At 34.1% G+C, this 22009-nt stretch overlaps 2 protein-coding genes across 3 annotated transcripts; both read right to left on the minus strand.

The window, feature by feature from the left end:
• Positions 1-1447: 1447 nt before the first annotated feature.
• LOC135801246 (uncharacterized) lies at positions 1448-10040 on the minus strand. Of its 2 annotated transcripts, none has more exons than XM_065314660.1 (3): positions 9769-10040; positions 5549-5780; positions 1448-1563 (listed from the first exon to the last, which is right to left on the minus strand). In XM_065314660.1, the coding sequence occupies exons 1-3, from the start codon at positions 9775-9777 to the stop codon at positions 1538-1540; spliced, it is 267 nt and encodes an 88-aa protein (XP_065170732.1). In that variant the 5' UTR covers positions 9778-10040; the 3' UTR covers positions 1448-1537. The 2 variants fall into 2 exon arrangements, with proteins under 2 accessions (XP_065170732.1, XP_065170733.1); XM_065314661.1 differs by lacking the exon at positions 1448-1563 and adding an exon at positions 5123-5402 and having other exon boundaries at positions 9769-10037.
• A 7068-nt stretch (positions 10041-17108) lies between these two features.
• Positions 17109-19865, minus strand: LOC135800672 (xylulose kinase). Its single transcript, XM_065313977.1, has 7 exons — positions 19528-19865; positions 19001-19083; positions 18790-18943; positions 18453-18734; positions 17964-18397; positions 17517-17904; positions 17109-17450 (listed from the first exon to the last, which is right to left on the minus strand). Exons 1-7 carry the CDS (start codon positions 19594-19596, stop codon positions 17229-17231), a joined length of 1632 nt encoding a protein of 543 aa, XP_065170049.1. The 5' UTR covers positions 19597-19865; the 3' UTR covers positions 17109-17228.
• Between the last annotated feature and the right edge of the window lie 2144 nt (positions 19866-22009).

Consider the following 22009-nt stretch of genomic DNA (forward strand, 5'->3'; position numbering starts at 1 on the left):
GGCAATATAATAATATACTTCATATACGAGTACTCGTAGTTCATATGCGTAAGCCAGTGGAAACAAAAAGTCAAGCATTTTCAATCCACGTGGCGATTTCAAGGTTAATTTAATAGTTTATAATAATATACCAATTTACATAAACTTTAAGCGTTGAATTAACAATTACCTTAGGTTATATAACGTTATATAATCATAATTGTTTAAAAAAACAATAAATCTTATTTATTTTTCATGTTTTTTGAGTTTTTTAAGCAAAAAAATTAAATTTTCAAAATTTGCATTTCACTATTTGTTATGTTAATGCAGACATCTTCTGAGTGCGTTCTGGAGTTATTCCTCAAACTACTCACAAGTGTGCACACTGTGCACACAACTAAATCTTGAGTTCCTTACATTTGCTTACCTTTTCCTGCGTTGTCCTTTTTGTTGAATTATATTTTCCCTTGTATGCTTTTCTTGTGCGTCACACTGTCACGTCATGTGTACGCTGGGTTGCTTATCTCAACAATACCCTAAAACTTCATTCATCGCGTCTTCCTGGCTTGAAGGACTCGGGATTTAGGAATGAGAGGCGGGTAAGTAGATGTGGAGCTAAAGAGAGAAGTGTATTTTTCGTCGAGACGGCAATTTTACAATTTTGCTTCCATCAGACGCTCTTCGAAGGAAAAGGACAAGTGGAATACGTATATCCAAGCGTCCTGGAAATTTACATGTCGTTTGCATGTTTCTACCTTTCTGAACAGACACATGTAATTTTTTTGGGGTTATTTTAGAGTTGATTTTGGAAGATTTTTAATATAGGCAACCAAATTTACTTTTGGGTAATAACAGAAAGTAAAATTGGTTGCATAAATTAATTTAATTAAATTTTTATAAATTTTAATGTTACTTTTGGAAGTTTTTGAATGTAGGCAACCAAATTTACTTTATAAAAATCACAGAAAGCAATATTGGTTGCCTATATTAATTTAATTTAATTTTTATTTAGTTTTAGAGATGATTTTGTAGGTTTTAAATGCAGGCAACCAAATTTACAGCTTAAAATGAAGCACTGGTTGTATATATTATTTTTTACATTAAATTTTATTTATTTATTCTATAAATTCTTCACTTTCTCTGCTACACTTACTTACATTGCGTTTAAATTCTATAACTAATAGTAATAGCATTTAATTAATCAAATAAATATTAATGTAACAATGTACAGAGGAAGAAACTGTAGAAAAATATACGTGTGACTAATAAATTACATGCTTACATTACTTTTCTTTGATTTTCATGGTAACTCATGGTAACATTTTGTTTAAACACAGTTGAATGAACTATTTACAATGCAATTCATTATTGTTAGTAATTATTTACATGCAATTTGTTTTATACATTCTTTTCTTATACATAGGCAACCAAATACGCTTTAAAATACTCATTTGGTTGCCTATATTAATTTTTTTTGTTAGTTCATGATGAAAGTTGATTTATTTACTTGTTGATTTGTTCATTTGATGTATTGTTGAGTTGATCACTTGTCAATGACTTAGAAGAAGTAATGATATCGCGAAACTGCAACAGAGAGAAAAAAGATGGCGTAAAATTAGCAGCAAGAAGTGAGTTATGTGTAAATTATGTTTAAATTAAAAGGGATTGTATGGCGAGACAAAACATGCAGCCAGCGATAATATCACACTCCATTTTGCACAGCTTGTCGTGCTCGTCAAAGCGTAACATGTGTCGATAAACATTCCTGCTATGCGACATGATATCGTTTAATATTTCATTAAAAATTCATGTATAGTGTACAACAATTTAACGATATTTTTATTTATTTTGTTTGTTTGTTTGGTTATGAACATATGTTTTGTTTTGTTGTATAATTGGTTGCCTAATATGAAATAATCTTGTGCAAACGCATTTATCACTTGTGGACTTCATTAATCCGCTCCTAGGTGATTACGAATATCGAAAATTTATGCACGCAATCAAGTTGTTATGCATCAAAGCGTTGTCAAGCGTTAAACGACTCCGAAGTGAACGAGAACCTTAATTTCGCGCTCTTATCGTAGGCAGATTGTGGCATGAATAAATTTGTGTCAATTTAAACCACAAATTGTTCGAGAATTATTAATTTCTTACTGCATTTGTTTAAAATACAGTTAAAATAAAACATTCACGGAAATATTACAGTGGCTGCACACGTGAATAATTGAATTAATTATTATTAATCAATAAACAACTAAAGAACCAAGAGAAATTATTAATACTTAATATTAATACTTAACAGTAATGTATTCATTGTTTTACTTATGAATAATTCAATAATATATTACAGATTTCTTTAATATCGACAAAAAAGTATTTTTGGTTGCCTATCGTCAAAATCAAACTTTTTAGACAAATTAATATTCCCAGAATGACTCAACATGTTCCCAAAGTATAGTTTTAGATAGTATTGTACTGACAGGTAACTTGCAATCAATTAGTTTACGATTAATTAATAATTCGATACGACCTTGCACACGCCGGCGTTGATTGTGTGCTAATCTGTCCGAGATGCAAACTTCACTTTTGTTTTCATTGCCAACGATCAATTCATCACTTAAATGAAAAAAAAAACATGCACACAGTCTCAATGCCAATAACACACCTGTCATGCAATCGATAAAAAGCTAAGAAAAAGTGCATTCGATATAGATTTATTTGAGGTTAATTAATCTTGAGTTAACACGCAACCAAGCACACACACGCAACGTAAAAAGGAAGCGAACACTGCGGAAGGACATTTTGATTAATTGTAACTAATATTAATGTGTTTATAATAGCTTTATAGCAGAAAGAAACTTAAAATGACACCAGGAAGTTAAAAAACATTTTTATTGAGTTTTTAATCAATTAAATGGAAAAAGTAGTGACATCTAGTGGTGATTTTTGTAGGTTTTGTATTAATCCCTACTAATATTATAAACGCGAAAGTTCTGATGTTTGTTACACTTTCACGCAAATACTACTTAACAGATCATCATGAAAATTTGTACACATATTCTTAGTGGTCCCCGAATGGTTATAGGCAACTTTTTATTTAATAAAAAAAATGATTTTTTAAATAAAATAAAGAAATTGTTTAGCCAATAATACCTCTGCATCTGGCTATTTGACTACTTTAACGCCATCTAGCATTCCAGCAATGAAACTCAAACCTAAGTACTATAGTACTATCACACTGTATTATCACACTGTATTACCAACAGCTACGTCAACATCAAATCCAATTGACTACACTATGGAGACTGTACACTATACTTCCATAGACTATACTTTCAGCCATTTTAAACTTCCCGCCATTCTACTTCATTGTTACTTCTTCTGTGACTACAGACGCGTACGGAAGCAACTTCATTATTTTAGATATTCGCGAGCGAAGCCAAGGGTTAAAGCTAGTAATCAATATGTGTGTTGTTTATAATAGAAAAAAACTTAAAATGGCACCAGGAACTATAACAAAAACATTTTTATTAAGTTTTTAATCAATTAAATGGAAAAAGTAGTGACATCTAACGGTCATTTTTATAGGTTATGTATTAATAATCAATACATGTGTTGTTTATAATAGAAAGTAACTTAAAATGGCACCAGAAAGTTCAAATTAACATTAATTAAATTTAAAATAAAGAAATTGGAAAAGTAGTGACATCTAGCGGTCCTTTTTGTAGGTTATATGTAACTAATCAATATGCGTGTTGTTTTAGATAAGTTTTCGTTCGTGTGTATACAGATCTTTGTTGTTTGACAAAGCTTCCAACTAGTTTAGTTACTTATTAGTTACGCCCGTGACCCTTTGCGCACGGCAGAGCGAATTATGATTCGATTAAATTAATCTCGCAGACGCTGTTGTCGTGTGATAATCGACGCGTGCATAATGAAAGTTCGCGGTCAGTTTGATTAATCCTCGGTTCGGGAGAGATGCCCCGAGATGCAAATATCAAACGCGGCGTGAGTTTGGCGAAGGGTGAGATCCTTGGTTGTCCAAGGAAGTGCGTGGGAGATGAGATTCGCTAATAAGCGGATCCTGGATGTGCAAAGACGAGGAATCTTTCGGGCGTCACAAGGGACCAAACGGAGTAAAGGTCCTTTCGTCGCCTTGCCACATTCTCAACACCCTTAAATCCATTGTTAATATTTGTGGGGTTAGATTTTAGGTTCTTTGAAGAAGGAAAGTTTTATTTTTGAATGAAAAATTTTAAAAATTTGATTTTATGAGGATATATTTATTTCTGGAGGACCCTGTACATGTAAACAAGGAAATATGTGTAGAGAACACTTTGGACAATCATTATCGTTGGCCATCTTTGAGGAGCTCACCTTCAGGGCATTGCGAGGGGAGATATTATGCAAAACATGGAAATTGCAGGGCGAGCATATTGATCAAGCGCACAACACACCGAAGATCACAAGAACAACTTTATTAATTGATCAGGGTAGGCAACCAAATTGGCAAAGGACCAATATTTACATTTGTTTGCGTCTATAGACATCATAACCTCAAAGAGGTTAGTAAAGTTGCCTATCATTCATCAAAAACTATTAAACTAAATTTTATTTTGTTTTATTTTGTTTTATTTTAATTTTCTATGTTTTTTGAATAAATATTTAGTTAATAAAATAGTTTTGCGATTGTGGAATAGAAATGTAATAGTGTAACATTGTGCTAATTCAACAAAGACCCGCGACTAACCGACTTCCATTTCTGTGATCTTCCGCGACGATGCTCACTTGACCGCCTTCGGACAAAAGCGGCGCACATCAGAGCAGATCACTTTGGAGACCCTCATCTGCCGCCGCGCGCCGCCTAAGGCGTTAACGTAACGAGCGCGTTTGGTTATCGCCGAAGCTAATGCGGCGCTATTTGTAGCGGGCATCAAGCAATTCCCTCTAATATCAGGCATTACGGTCATCTTTTGATATTTGAAGTGCGCGAAACTAACATTTCCAGTGGTAATCATAACTACTTTTGATAGGCAACCAAGTAAACACTAATAGGCAACCAGCTTAACAACATAGGTTTTGTTTGAGACATGAATGTGAATGATAAAAACTCATATGTGTAGTGAAAATAAATCAAACACCATTTCACAGTAAACAATAAATTACTTCATTCAGATAGCGAGAGTTAATATGTACAATACACTTTCAAAATGTCAACACATCACATCTTTGACTAACTAAACACAATATGTAACACATTCAAGACACATACAGAAACATACAGAACCAATGAGAATTTGTCATTTCAAGCCATTTTCTCATTTTTTCTTTTGTTTTTCATACATCCAGACTTAAATTAACGTTAATTATTAAACTAATCATTTGTTCTCGTTATAGGTTAGCTTCGACTTAAACCCTTGAATCTGCAAATAAGTCAACGTAAACAATCACACTCATAAACACAGCATATAAATATATCTGGTAGTAAAGTTGCCTACATACCAAAAATATTTATATACAAAATAGTCACACTTATTTTAGAGGTTATATTACTACGCGTATATCTTACTTGGACTTTGTGGGGGAACGAATCCGTATCCAGAGGCACCAACAACAACGCCGCTGGTCTCACCGCTATCTGGTGGCGCTGGGGGGAAGACAACAGGTCCGGTATTAGCGCGTGGGTCACGCGCATTAGTCAACTGTCCCCCGAATCCGCCGTCAAACGATGACGAATCAAATCCAAATCCGCCGAACTGCGCATGCGCGAACGCCACCAACGCGAAGAAGATCACAACCAACTGTAACAAAACAACACACATCGTAAAACAACGAACATAAACGAATCTCCGAGTGAATACTTTCACCGCATTTCGCGCTATACTTAACCACACAGTTTACGTATTATCTAACACTAGGCAACACACGAATCGTGTGCATCTCATTTACGATTTCGTGCGGTGGTGATTTTTCAGGAGTGTCTCCCACTCACACACATTCTGCGGATGCAGTAAACTGCGACCGGGGCACTCAATAAATCCACACTAGGAAATAGCCGTGCCTACGGAACGCCAACCTAATTAAATTTCAACGTCGAGCGCATATTTCACAATTATTGCCGCGAACGTGGCGAATAGATGTAGATAGATTTCGCTTCGGCTGTCAACCGGTAAGGTAACGTATTTATTAGTCGTCCTATTCACTCAAAAATCACCTGAAAACTTCAACGGAATTCTCTGACTACGAAAATAGTGTAAAATGAGTTTTTGAAAGCGATAAATAAGCAAATAATCTATTTGGCAACATGCACGCGTATGCAATTGAGTAAATTCGAATATCGATGTGTTGAGTACAACTTAAAGTTAACTTAGGTCCGCATGCGCAATCGATCGGTAAGTACCGCGTGTGTGCAGGAGGCCGAAAGAGTATTATCCGAGTATTGTCACGGTCTGATTATTCGAATAATTTACTCACACATGGCTAGCTTATTACGTATCCTCGGAATATCGGCGCGAGACAGACTTAAGTCAAGTCGACAGATTCTCGAGACAACCCACAACACAAAATAAACTTTTACGAAAAAATTTAGAAGATCGACACTAATTGTGTTGATACTGTACATAAAGTTGCCTAACTATATTTGTGTATTAATGAATGTTGGGTTGCCTATGTTAAAAAAATGAATGTCAGTATGTTAGTGTTATACTTTTGCATTCCGATGAGTTACGTAAGACGTTACTACACGGCTACAAGTACGAGTATTACATTAAAAGTGGTGTTAACAGTTCACGTCGCGAGTTAAGTTTCGTTATTTTACACGAAATGGTCAAGGTTGAGCTGCACACACAAAAATTATGAGTTTTTGTTTCAATTATTGCCAAAATGGACATTTTGTTACACATTATTTGTATTTATGTGGAAATATTAATTTTTGTTTATATTTTACATGGTGTTGGGGATATATTTGTGTTTAGTGGTTTTGGTTTGTTTTTTGTGATGCAAATGAAGCAATTTTGCCTTCAACACGAGAAATGATTGCAAAAAATCATAAATTTCGGTGTAATTCCGCGCATAAATCAATTGTTGTTGAACTTTTGCGATAAATCGCTGAAAACAAATCGTGATTCACTCGAAATGTTGATTTACGTGTTTATGTGAATTGATCTGGTGGGTAATTGATGTTTGAAGGCTTTTTCTATCATCATCATCACATAATCTGTGATGTAAATGTCTAAAATGTATTTTGGGTTGCCTATATTAAAGTTAAACGTAATATGGAAGTCGTTAAGATTTTACGAGTTTTACTCTGTGATTAATTACGTTTTTCCTGTGGAATTTGAATTTCACGTATTATACTCTTACTTTTAAGAGTTTTGTGTTAAAAAATAATAAAATTGTGCTCAGTAGGTGTAATATATGCATTGAAAATGTTTAATGTTGCAATTTTCAATTCAATCCTCAATTAAATTCTCGCTTTTGTGCAATTTCAGCGAATCGATATGTGTTGTAATGATTTTCCAATCATTGCACTGTGTTGGTCAATGTTTCAACAATGTAAAATGCAACAAAAAGAAAACTTGCATATGAAAATTAAAAATATAATCACATACAATCAAAACTAACAACAATTTCAACGTTTTACAAGGTTAAAAAGTAAAAATTCTTTCGCAAAGCAAAAAAATAAAAGTTTGCTTGTTAAAACTTTTAGAGAGAAAGATGAGGCAATGATGTAACTCAAACTTTAGCAATAAAATGAAGAAATGACGAATTGTTCTCATAAATTATCAAAAAATAAAATCAAAAAATCATAATAACTTGAAATTAAATTAAATTTATAAAAAAAAAAAATTAAGTGAAATTTACATTTTAATAAAATGCTTGATTGTTGATTGTCTCGTGCCAGTTTGAAACAACTTACATGGCAGATGGCCGATGAAAGCCATCCAATATAGCGTCTGCTAAAGAATCTTAACCAACCATCACCAATGATTCATTTCTTTCATTTCAAGTCATTACATGTCAAAAAAAAAGACTACTTATTAGTTAAAAACTACAATTATGTTATGCCATGTAATTCCTTTGTGTATAATAATTTGTTTAAACTATTATAAAACGTGCTTCCTGTCAAATTAAATCCGGAACAATTCAAAGTTCTAATTTACGAAGAAAAAAGTAAAAGTTTTCGCAACCAACATTACAATTAAATGCAATGCAATGTGATGTTGGTTGCCTATGTAAAAATGTAAACCTATTTAGTTTTGTATTTCGTCCGACATTGAATTGCATCACATTATGCGTTATTCGTCCTATAATTGTGGCAATCGCGGCAATTGTGGCAATGTCACATGCCCACATCATGTGCGTATGAAGCAAGAAGTCTTGCGTGATTCGGTATCCTCGAAACGGAAGCCGTCATGCGTGTTAAACTACCGAAAAAAAAGCAATAGTGCAATCTCCACAACTCCACACTATTCGATATTCTGATTGCAAGCACATTCTAAATATTAAATTACGCAAATGTAAATATAAATATTTATTAACAACAAATTCACTTGATTGACTCTATTGTTGGTGAACATATAAATCAGTGATTTGCTAAAAAGCTGAATTTTATAGTCGTAAAGTAAAGTTTCGGTGAAGTAATTTCGTACTCAATTTCCCAATTTCCCGCCGTCGGAGTTCTCGGCTCGTTTTTGTGCGTTCGCGCTCGTTTAATTCAATTATCCGTCGATTGAATAAAACCATAAACTCTCAATCGGCGCTCGGACGCTTTTCGCACACATTTCACGCGCTCGATTTCCTTCCATTCTTTATTCAGACGCGCGTCGATTTGTTAAAGATCACTCTCGCACTCTGTTAAAGCTTAAAACGCGTGTGAAGTGCGAAATGCACACAGCAAAAAACGTACAATGTAAGAGTATCGAGTATCAAGTATAAAGTAATCGATTTGCATTTGAACTCCACTAATAAACCATGAACACTTATGCAAGAGTGTATAAAAAGTTGCCTATAGTAAAAATTTCACAAGTTTAATGTAACCAAACATAAAATTTGTGTATTTTGGGTTGCATAGCTAATACGTCAAGTGTTTTTAACTTGTTGAGCTTGAGATAACTTTTGCAGGTGTAGTATTAGCTTAGACTTCACAGAGATAGCGAGTGAAAGCAAATGCGCTCGAAACGTGCGTGTATGTCAATTAGTGCACCAGAGCGTGGATGCACTTCGTCGCCGACGCATGTGTGACTGATATTTTAACGACGTTAGTTATGTCCACCAAGTCTCCTAAGTATTTACACTTTTACAGTGTACAAAAACATACAGGATGTTCCTTAAGCATCAACAATTGAAGATTAAATAAGCAAATCTCAACAAAGCCGGAAGTAAAATATTTTAAGTAAAAAATATCTATAAAGTAAAGTATTTCCTGAATTAGATAAATTATTATGATGTTTATTACGTGCAGTAAAAAATAATTTAATTTTACTTTCTTTGATGTAGATTCAAATGTTTCAATAGTGACGAGTTGTGAAAAGGAAAAGAAAATCTCGCCAGAAGGTAAATAACCAATAACCAATAACTAATTAAGTAGTTAAATCTAATTTCTTCATAAAATTAGAAGTCATAAAATAATTGTAATGTTGGTTGCCTATACTCAATAATTTAATATGTCTAATTTCTATTTCCGTGTGGTTTTTTCATTGTCAATACCAAAAATAAGTAATAATTACCAAACCGCAGATGAAAAACTTTCGCTATACGATAAAGATTGACTCGTGAATTTAAACTTACAAATTTCATGTTGCAAGGAGGTGAGATGTTTTACTGATGTTGAAATAATTCCTTTTGCGTTCACTGCGAACTCGGGCACTGGATCACACTGCTTCCCAATGTACAAAAGTAGATGTAATTGACTTAAGTAGTCTTAATTGTTGTTCGTGTGTGTGTGTTGTAGCTGTGAGCACCGACGATGTACTGAGTGCGCAGACGGAGCGGCAGACGGTGGTAACCAAACAGAAAGAAGAGTGTGGTAACTTCTGCGGCGGTGGTGCGGCGTGCGTTTGTTGGTCCGGAGCCCGTCGACGGCGGTTTTATATCCCGGCGCTTCAGCCTCGCCGGGCCGCGTCGAGGTCGTCGTCGACGGAAGAGTCTCGCGGACGAGAGATAGTATAGTATAACACACAGTATTATCACGTGCAGGTGAATTTTTGTTTTAATTTTCTATGAATTTTTCTAATTTATAAAGTCAATCAACTTGGTACCAGCAAGGTTAAAATTTTGTGTTTTGTTTGTATTTAGTGAAAATTATTGAATTATTCACTTTTTTCTTTATTTATTTTTCTTTTCGAGATTTTTCACTTTTTTTTTATTTTTCAGTCGAATGCCTTTTTGAATCATTAAATTTCATTATTTTTTTTTAAATTTAGTGAAAATTTCACTTTTTTATTTAATTTTTCTTCTTTTTCGTTTGTTTTTTTCCATTTTTTCACACTGAAGTTGTTTTTTTGCTCTAATATTCCCACAAACTATAAAATATTGATTTTTGTTTGTTTTTTGTGAAAATAATGAAAATTTTCACTTTTTATTTAATTTTTCTTATTTTTTGCTTATTTTAATTATTTTCTTTATTTTTTTACCATAAAATATTAAGTTTCATTGGTATTTAATGAAAATTATTCATTTTTTCAGGTTTTTATTTAATTTTTCTTCTTTTTTCTTTGTTTTATTCAAGTTTTTCTATTTTTTTCATTGTTCTTTTACTCTAATATCCCCACAAACTATAAAATATTTATTTTTGTTTGTTTTTTGTGAAAATTAATAAATTATTCACTTTTTTATTTAATTTATCTTATTTTTTGCTTATTTAAGTTAATTTTCTTCTATTTTTTACCATAAAACTTTAATTTTTGTTTGTATTTAGTGAAAATTAGTAAATTTTTCACATTTTTATCTAGTTTTTCTTCTTTTTTGCTTCTTTTAATATTTTTTTTCTATTTTTGCTATTTTTTAGTCCAATGTCATCATGAACCAGTTCAGAATCATTCATTTTCATCCGTTAATTGCATCGAATCGATTCAATGAGTTTTCGCCTCCTTGACGCCAAATCATCGTGTGTATTCAAGTGTAAGCAAAGTGTAAGGTGGCAAATCGTCCACAGCCAACCTCCACCTTGTTCTCTATCCATTCATAACCGTTTTGAGTTCATAACTTTGAACTTAGACCCATTTCAGACCTACTTTTTTTCTTATTCTCATAAAACTAAAACCAAAAACAAACATTGCAAAATATTTTCCACATTGACCTGATTTATAAATTATCTCTAATTTTAATTTTTGCTATTTTTGCTATTTTTGGTGACTAATCGATTAAATTAATATTTTTAAGCCTGTGATTATTCATAGATCATTGCACACAATTATTTTAATTATGGTTTCATGTCTGAATTCATTGTCACCCTGATATTGCATCAGTTTACATTGACAATTGATTTGAAACACAATAATTTGAAATTTTTAAAAATAGAAATTTTATAATAAATGTTGTAATCCTTGATTCTGTTGTTAAGACGTCTAAAGATGTCAAAAGATGCCGGAAATACGGAAAACCATGAAACAACAAAATAATTGTATGTTATATGAATGCGTATGTTTTGTTAATTTGTTGCAGTCGGTTCTACAGTGATTCATTCATCATCGAGCAGACAAGCCGTAAAGTTGTGATCGCTTGCAATTATTTTGTGCGTTGTTCACGTACGCGTAAATCACGTCTCTTTGTTAATAATATTAAATATTAAGTTTCACCTAACATGTGCACAATTCATTTCATTCGACAAAAATAATTTTTCTTTCATTTTTTTAACTTTAAACAAAAAAAATTCAAATAAAAATAAATATAAATACATTATATTGACGTTAAATATAGTAAAAGTTAATTAAAAATTAAAATCTATCAGTAATTTATGCATATTACTTCATTTTCTTCACTTGGCAACCAACTCGGCTGCGTAAATAAGTGGATTTGAGTGAGTGACTTGAGAAAAAGTAAAATTCAAGTTCTCAAGTCTCACAAACGACAATTTGTGCTGGACATTCGGACGTAATTGACTTCTTATTCCAACTGCTACTTTGCAGCCTCATTACCGTCCATAATCTAACTCACAATTTGTTTTGCGCTCTGATTGTCAACACAATTACCAATCAATTCAATAAATGCAAATAATAACTTCATTATTTGAATATTTGCATCAATGGTTGTTATTTTTTGGTCATTGTCAACTGAATAAACGTTTAACAATGCATAAATTTATTTGTGAATGCGAATAATTCGCATTAATCCTGATAGGTTAATACTTGATACTTTATGCGTTTACTTTATGCTTGCGTTCGTTCGGTAATTATTTAATTATGTGCATAATCACGCCGAATTATTTCCACGCCTAAAAATTTATTTATTTATCTAATTTTTTTTCTCTCTGATTAAAGCGTTGACAAAAATTAATTTAATCTGCTTTGTGCCTTGTTATTTATCAATTTGCATGCTAATTGCGACACCGAAAATTTATGGCAAATTTTAAAGCATTTTAATTTCGTTTTCCGCTCATTTTGCTTTAAATGAATGGAGAATTAACCAAAATTAACAAAAAAAAATGTATGATATGTGCGTAGAATAAAAATAGTAATAGTAATTGCAGCGCAATGTTTGTAGAAATGACTTAATATTGCGCAATCGGAGTAATTAAAAAATTGGAGCATATATTTGATTTGTACAATTATTTTGTAAGTTAACCAAGCATGCATTTTTATTTTTTTATTTCGAGTGCGTAAAATTTAATTTTAGACACGCACAATGTTTATATTCTTATTTAAACAAAAGAATAAGATTTAATTTTAATTGTAACATAATTAAATGTATCTATTTGACGAGATACGGTGTGTGTGCAATTTTTCGCTCCGAATTTCGCGTAATTAAAATGTTTCTAGCGTCGCCTGCGCTCATTATGCATGTAATATAAGGCGTTAATGTAATGTTTTAACGTTTTGCAAATATTACACGATTACACATTGCGTACTTGCTCGATTTAACATTCAACATTCAACATTCAACATTGAACGTTAAAATAATTTTTTAATATTTTTTCTAATAAAATTGATAAAATTTTACTTTTTTGCTAATTTTATCGTTATTTGTTAATAATTTAATTGCAAATTAACAAATAATAATAAAATCTAGTCTAATGTGAACTACGTGATGATCCTCACACACAAAATTCGTTCAATTGTGTCTCGCACTTGCAAAACTCATTCTTCGCTGTGTTAAATTTGTTTGTTTTGTGCAATTTTTGCACAATGCGCGTGTGCTGCTTTAGATTCTCTTTTTTAACATCTAGTTCTTGAGCTTCGCACAAATTAACATTCCACGAGCGTGTTTAGAGTGTAAATTGTGTAAATAAATTAAAATATGACGTGATTTAAATTATTTAAAGAATTATCACATATTTTTAAAGACAAATTGGTTAATCAAATTAATATGATATAAATTATTAGTATTATTAGATAAATTAATTAAATTCAGGTATTTTAAGTGTCTGGCGATATATTGATATCAAATGAAATGTTTGGAATTGAGTTTTAAGTATTGGCAACGCTGTAACTGGGTTAATTCAGTGAATTATGCATAAATTAAGCGTTTGCAATAATTACTGAAATTGAAACGTGCGCGGTCACGTTATAAATTTACTTACAAGTAAATACTTTGGTGATATTATTAAATTAAACTCAAGGTTGATGCACAAATGCATTATTTCTTAAATTATCTTAAAATTAACCTCAAATTTCTTCATAAAAACATTTAAAATTGTTAAAATAAATTAAACTAATCATAATTTGTAATAATTTGCAAGAATTTGTAACAATAATCAAAAAATTATGACAAAATCAGGAAGCAAATTAAAACCACACTTTAATTTTCTTAGTGTGAAGCATTATATCCGAATATTTCGGAACCCGATGCGAAACCATAATTAGTTGGTTTGGGAAATGCATGAAACGCATGAAGAAATTAGCACGAAGACGTGCTAAGACGGTCAGCCGACGTTTTCGGCGCCAACCTTGCTCTAAATATCTAAAAATGCAATCACTGCATGTCTAATTTAACAAACGGCTAACGAAACACACAAAATTTATAAGTAATTAATTTCGGTGTAAGTTTTATTGGCAAAATAAAAATTGCCAAGTCTGCTGAGCGTAATTAAGAAGAACATTGATCAGCAGGTGCACCTTGTGTAGGTTAAAGACATTGGTCAATAACATTGAAATTCGATTGTGATTTCTCCAAATTAATCATAGAATCAACTACAAAATCACAATCAATATAAATATACAAAGTATTTTTTATAAAATTTAATTATTTTGTTGTGTATGTGATGAATTTACTGATTACTCTGTATATTTTACGTTGAAATTGCAAATTTCGGTAATTTCCGGCGCGGTTTAACATTGAGCGCTATCATTAACGAATTTTTATGACTAAACAACGATCAGCTGATTTATACTGTTAATAATCTGTTGATGAAGACAAAATCAGCCGCTGTATGTGCTTCTAGGTCTAGCGCGAATTGGCATCGCGAAGGTGAACTCCTTGTTCACTTTTACCGCCGGCTAAAAACTGAATTACCGGCTTCCTTCCTTAGACGTCTACGAGTATAACATCACGAGATGATTCAATGATTCAAAAGTGTAATGACACTTGCAAGGACGACCTCCAGCGCCTCCTACCTACGTTGTTATAGAAAACGGTAAAGAAAACTATAAAAAAACATCATTTTTAGTCAAGAAGTCAAGAAAATGATTCACTTCCGTAGTCTCTTGACCTAAACCATAAACCATCCGAGCATAAGTACAGAAATTAATATAAAAGCGTTATTAATGCAATGTGGTAGCGCAAAGATCACATAATGACATTAATAACATTGATTTCCACCTCGTAAATTGAATGCAAACGAATGCACAATGTAAAATGTGCATGACATGCACAAACGCTGTCTGCCGTCTGTCGATAATTACATTATTAGCATTATTTGCGCACACTACTCATATCGCACGCTTTTGATCTGCTTCTTTATGATTTCCTCTTCCGATAGACAACTTCCGTATTCGCTGCATATGCAAATTATAATAAATTCTCCTTTGGGATTCCCTAAAATATAAAACTTATTATTTATTCATGAAACACGGATTTACTTATACTTATATTTACACTTACATCATTGTCAAGACGGATATTCCACGTTTTATGTTTGTTAAATTCAATTAAATGAATGTCATAGATTGTGAGTGCATGCAGTTGAGATTTTTCAAGGTTTTTTCGCCACATACTCGCCGCTTCTCGTTTTAGCGTTCGCTGACCAGTCGAATGTGAAATATGCAGATATTAATTGAGTAAAAGTTGGTGTAATAGAAATAAAAACCAACTGTAAACGTTGTTTGACTGCAAGGAAGTAATTATTGCTATAATACAATAAAAAATCACCTGTGATATGTGACATGCAGCTTGTAATACATACCTTAACCTTACTTTTATGTATTTCACTTTTTTTTCTTCGTTTTAATCAGAATATCTGAGCTTGACATTGAAGTTGAAGTCATAAACGATACTAAAACGGATTCTAGTTGATACTTGCAGCTTGGAATGCTATAACAATCGGGATAACATTTAAATATCGCACTGGTTCTGTACTTTCAAAACTTACACTCGTTTAACCTCAAAATGTTGTGTTATTATACGCTAGGTGGCGTTGTGAAGCAATAAATGTTTTTTGTAATTTTATTCGACCTTAAATATGAATTTTACATCGTGATTCATGACGTGAATAATCATAACGCACGATAATGCACTTTTATGCAGTTTAATGCATTTTGTTTGCCAGGCGAAAGCCCCCCAGAGCTGAATATTAGCGCAACAGACGCCGACATAAAACTTAATGCTTCTCTTATCGTGTTATTACATAATTACACTTTTCGCAAAGTATTATGAGCATCGATAAATTCAAATAACACACTCGTTATCGATAATGCGCGTGTTGCACTTATCGTAACACCGAGAAATTAAGATCTAAAAACTAAAAAATGCAAATTATTTCACCGCAAATGCAACCGCAACTATATTTAATGAAAAAAGTGTCGTATGTTATGAATATTAAAGTGTTTCAATTATCTACACACTAATTGAGATCATTAACAACTTCCTATTTCTTTTGATCTCGTTTTAATCGGTTTAACAAGCGGAAATGTTGTCATATCTCTAAATATCTAAATACGCTTAATGATATTAAATACTTGCGTGCTTCCTACCTTCCGTAGTGGAGTCGAAAAGTGCGCGGAATTTGTTTTTAATTAGAATTATTAAAATTGTTGAAATTATTTAGCGAAATCGTTGCGAGCGTTTCGAAAGGTTCTTCGACCACGATGAAGGTTGCGTCTCGCTGCTCGGCTTGCTTCATACGCGCGTAATTGATTTTTAAACGCTCCCGTTCGGATTCAATGATTTTTACACTTTTATCGAGCACGTTTCAATGAAAAAATGCAAATTTAATTGCTTCTTCGTTTTTATCCGCGGCGGCTCCTACGCTGAATGTGCAATTTGCCCATTAGCAATCTGCCGGCGGGCGCGGCCCCGGTTAAAGTAAAGTGCACGGGAATTTGCATTTTAATTTCTATGTGTTCATATAATCGATATTTTTATGTTTTTAGTGCACTTACGATTTAAACCAGACAACAGGTTGATATTTTATTTCGAATATGGATGTTTACTGTAGGCAACATGTTATGAGCGTAATTTAGTTAGAGTAATCGCCGCTAGTTGGCGCTGCAAGTTCCATATTCAACAATTTTCAACTTTTGAATTTTTAAATTGTTTAATTTCAATGATTTAAACAATAAATATAAATCAAAATCATTAAATAAAAATTAAATCTTATTATTTTACTAATTTTTAACGGTTTTACATCGTTTATTTGCACAATTTTAAAAATATTATTTTGAATATCACGTAAGTCATAAAGTCACCGCCAGGGAGCAATAGTTGTACCATCTGGAATAAACGACAGACATCAGACGTGCAGCGACCGTTACAAGTTCAACAGTTTAATTAGTTTTTATTAAATCAATCTGACGAGTATAACGTTATAAAATGCTCTAAAATATCACAAAGTTGTGTTTCATCGGAAATGTATAAAGGTAAGATCTCATTTTCTACTATTGCGTAGCATAATTCGGAGTAACTAACGTTTCTAACTCTTCGGCGATTTTGCGATATCGCTCCACCATTGGCGCATAAATTTCATTAGAATCGGTATACGGTTCACACACAAGTTTCGGTTCCGGAAGGCACTTTGTGATTTCAAAGAAATCCGTCGGGCGATGTAGGCCGTGTTTGGCTTGGAATGCTGCGCCCAACATCGCTGAATCAGATGTTTCCTAAACAAACATAAACAAAAAACACGATTCAAATTTAAACCAATCGCCATTTTGTTTGCAACGTACTTGAATGTAAACGGGAGCGTTGAAAACGTCCGCCATGACTTGCAAAATTGCGTGATTTTTTGACGCACCGCCTGTAGCTAAGATTTTGGTGTTTTCATCGAAATCAAAACCAATATCTTCAACATGTGCGCGTTTTGCAATGAATTGTCCTTCTATTAACGCTCGTACTTCAACTTCGAGACTGGTAAACTTTAAAACTTTCTCCCCTGCTTTATTAAATCTATAATCTCCTTGCAAATACGGATTGATTTCTTGGGTAGCAAAATAAAAACCCATATTGCCAAAGTTTCCTCGTGGTGTACTATCTAGGAGATGATTGAATATCTCCCAAGAACCATCACAACATTTATCCCGGATTTTTTCTCTTGTTAATGAACCATTTTTATAACTAAAAATTATTTTTTTGTAAAAATAGTTTATAAAAATGATAATTAATGAAATACCAACCATAATAAACCCATGTAAGCATCCTCATCAACAGGATTACAAAAAATATGTCCTTCTGTAACAACAATTCGCTCATTCAACCATAAAATCAAAGTATCGCTTGTGCCCAGACTGATTGCCAACCATCCTTTACCCAAACGCATCCCTGCCATCGATGCAGGATTATCACCGGTAAATGCAATCACTTTACAATCTTTACTAAACTCCCACCGGTCAACATAATACGGTGAAATATCACCGAGATTCGTATAAGAAACCACAGGTTTTCCTAGTTTTTCTTCTAAATCCGCACCTCCACATACTTTCAACAACTTTTCATTCCATTGTTTCGTTTGGAGATCCATTATATTCATACCAGATGCATCCGCATAGTCAATAGGAGCGATTTTTCCCAAGAATAATGAGCAGAGGAAACTACTAACTAATGAAATTCTCTGAAATAACATTATTTATAATATAAAAGTAAAATTTAATAAAAATTTAACAAACTTCAGTATTATTATAAGCGTCAGTGTTGAGTTTTGCAACTTTTGCGATTTGTGAGGCAGTGAAACGTTCATAGGCTCTGGATCCAGTGATTTCTGACAGTTTCTTAGGTCCTCCAACGGATTCTTCTAACTGTCTGCAGAATACAGTCGTGCTGCTGTCCATCCAGACTGGACTATTCGATGTGGAGAAACAACTGGCTAGTTGATGATGTAAAAACTCACTGGGGTCTAGTTTTTGAAGAGTTTCTTCAGCTCCTTTGTACCAAAAAACAGATCCGTGTTGCTAGAAACCACAAATTTTATTATTTTTAATATTTTGGTTGGGTTCGTATAAATACCTGAGCAGTTCCAGAAATTGCGACGATTTTTGAGAACTCCACACCGCAGACGGTTAATCGGTCCATCAGCATATCTAAAGCTTTGACCCATAAAAGCGTCGGTGTGGTCACCACCAAGGAATTTAATTTGTTTTGCACTACACCTCCATGAGTCCTATTTAATTATTGTTTTATATAATTAATGTTTTATTTATTTAAAAATGATATTTACCTAAATTCTGGGAGGTCACTGTCGAATTGTACGGAAGCTGTGTGGAGAATTTTGAGTTCATCATCGACAACAACTGCTTTCAGCTAAAATTTAATTTTAATTAAAATAGTTGATATTTATAGCGATAGGTGGCGCGCAGTGTATCACAACGTGAGTTTAAGTTTTCAAATAAAATCAACAGGTGTCGACACGTGCATCAAAAACAAAATAAAACAAATTACGTGGCTTTAAATAAAACTTTCTTCGCGCACAGAATCAAAATAATTTTCCACGCTTTCATCGCAATTTACACACAATGCAACTACATCTCCCAAGCGGTAAAACTAACAGTAAATTAAAAATCTACCATTGCAATTCTTATTTAGTGTATGTTTTAAGTTTTTAACCTCAAAGCGTTGAAACCAAGTCAATAATCACAACCCAAATAAAAAACACAACTAATTCTAGTAATAATGCCGTGGGATGATAACACATGGCAATATAAACTAAAATAAAATAAGATATTGAATGATATGTGAAGGACTAACTTGTTGTGTGCTGAGGTCAAGCCCCAGGTAGAGTGGCACGACCGCCTCGTCCTCGCTCGGCGTCTCCATCGCTATCGCAGCGCACTACTTTTTTGCGGTGTTTACTTTTTGTGTCTGCTATCAGCACTACTTCTAAGTGCCACCTTCGGAATGTGTGGCGATCGATGCGCGGGCTGGTGCGGTGTGAGATCACGCGATTAGTCACCGAATTCGTTTACTTCGCAAGGTGAGAGCGCGGACTCAAGTCTCCACCGCGCGTATTGTGCTTTCGTGGCACGCCAGCTAACTTGAGACTGGAGAGTTGGAGGTTGTAAGAGTGGATGGATTAATTTGTTTAAATGGTATTTAAACGATTTGCGTCGCGTTGATATCGACGGGAATGTTGTTCAGGGAGGTCGTGACATGCGATAAGTGAAATTATACAATTGCGTGTTTGTTTTGTTATGATTTTGTTTTTATTTGAAGAAAAACACGTGGTTTAGTCATGATTATGTTGTTATGTAATTAAATAATTTATTGGGACACTTTGTATAATGTTGAATTTTTTAATATAAGGAAACAAACAAACGTTCGATGTATCAGGCGGGTTTTGTTGAGTTTGGGGGGGGGGGATGCGATATATTAACCGAAAAACGCTCGCCGCCCCCGTCTGAGACGGAAGACGGCGGCCACGAGGACTGGGAATGGTGCCGCGGTGGTGCTACAATTTGGCAGTGGTCATGTAAACAAATCATATCGGATATAACTCAATCGAAGCGAATCGCGGCGGCGGCGGTGGCGGCGGGCGCCTCGTCTTTATGTTGTTTGTAGTACTACGTCGCCGCGGCGGCGGTGCGGTAATCGCCGGCGGCCGGAAGGCGCGACGGACCCACCACCGCCGAAGACGACGCCGCCGGCGACAACTGTTGTTGTTGTGCACGCACCACCCTGGGCCATGCATGAGTGAAGATTGGGGTGGATGAGGAGATGATCGCGCTCGCACACGTCATTCGGCGAATGTTTTGGAGCGCGCGCGTCTGCATTTTTATTAATTTGACAAAAAGTCGGGTGGCGCGGTGGCGGCGCGCCGCCGCGACGCCCCAGGACGGACGCCAGAACTTCTAAGAACCGCGGCGTCCCGGCGGCATGGCGGCGGGCGACTTCCCTTCTCGTTTCATGTTTATATAAAACGACTAAACCATCATTTATTTACTGCTAACTGATGCTGTGCGCATCCAGCAGCAGTGCGAAATCCCAGCGCGCCAAATATTTACACAACCAACACTACTACGCATGCGTAGTCGATTTAATTACGAATACAACGCGTTATACACGTGTATTTGGTTGCCTAACAATCGTAAAACGCATAAACTTCGATTGGATTCCAACCGATCGCTAATAATACTTTGATAGTCAACTTGTTTGCCTGTTTGTGTCCCTAAACCGCTATCTATCAATGCGAAAGTTTGCGCGAACGGTTTGTTTATGGCGCTGCCGAGGGGGACGAGTGTGAACAGATAGAATATATTTTTCCTCTCCCGCGCGCCGCCGCGGTATGTGGAGCAAACATAATAGGCGACGGCGGCGGCGGTGGTGGCGTCGGCCGGCCGCCGCCGCCGACGACGACGACGACCGTCGCAACAAAACGATATACTTTTATACAGCGAGGCGATATCATCATCATCGTTGATTTTATAAACAAGGGTGACATTAATATTGACAGTGGCATAAACAGGGGGTGCCGCGCCGGCGAGACGCCCGCCATTGGGAGTCTGCAGTGATCTTTAACACACTGCGTGTTTCACAACACAAAAAAATTTATTTGAAAAAAATTAAATCAAAGAAAAATTAAATTAAAATAAATAATTTTGAGGTTATTTTTAGTTTTTTAATATTTTAGAGGTAACACTCTGTATATTAACAGATAATATATCACCCTTGTCTCGCTTTCATCGCCATCAGATATCTATCACTCTTAAATAGCTGAAATTTTCTTGTTTAATACTTTAATGTATAATGCGCATGTAGCATTAATTTTACGCCATCATTTTTGATTTTTGTTTTTATTGCTGCATTTTAATGCGTCAACAACTTTATAGTATTTTCTTTGCGCGGGAATAATAAAAGAAAATATCACAATAGAAAGTTTTCCGATTTAAGGTTAAATTAGGTTAACATTTAGGCAATCACCGATTATGATTGGTAATAATAAAAGTTTTCTTTCTTTTGGAACTTGCTAATCAAAGTAAACAAAAATAAATTTAGTTTTGGTTAAAAAAGGAGAAGAAAAAAATTTACTTTGGCGTTTGTAAATGGTTATTGATATTACCGGGTACCAAACACATTCTTGTAGAGTGCACTCGGATGAAAATGGGCGATAAAAGTACTAAAAGTCATTGCAAGTCGATGTTTAGTGTAATGACACCGCTTCAAAGAATAAGGTTATGTTGTCAGAGAGTTTTTGAGGTTAGGAAATAATTTTAACCTATATTCTGCGTAGTTT

The sequence above is a fragment of the Atheta coriaria genome, unplaced genomic scaffold (assembly GCF_025399875.1).
Source record: "Atheta coriaria isolate IRGN ID8LTWV9N9 unplaced genomic scaffold, Caltech_Dcor_3.1 hic_scaffold_10_pilon, whole genome shotgun sequence".
NCBI lineage: Eukaryota > Metazoa > Arthropoda > Insecta > Coleoptera > Staphylinidae > Dalotia > Dalotia coriaria.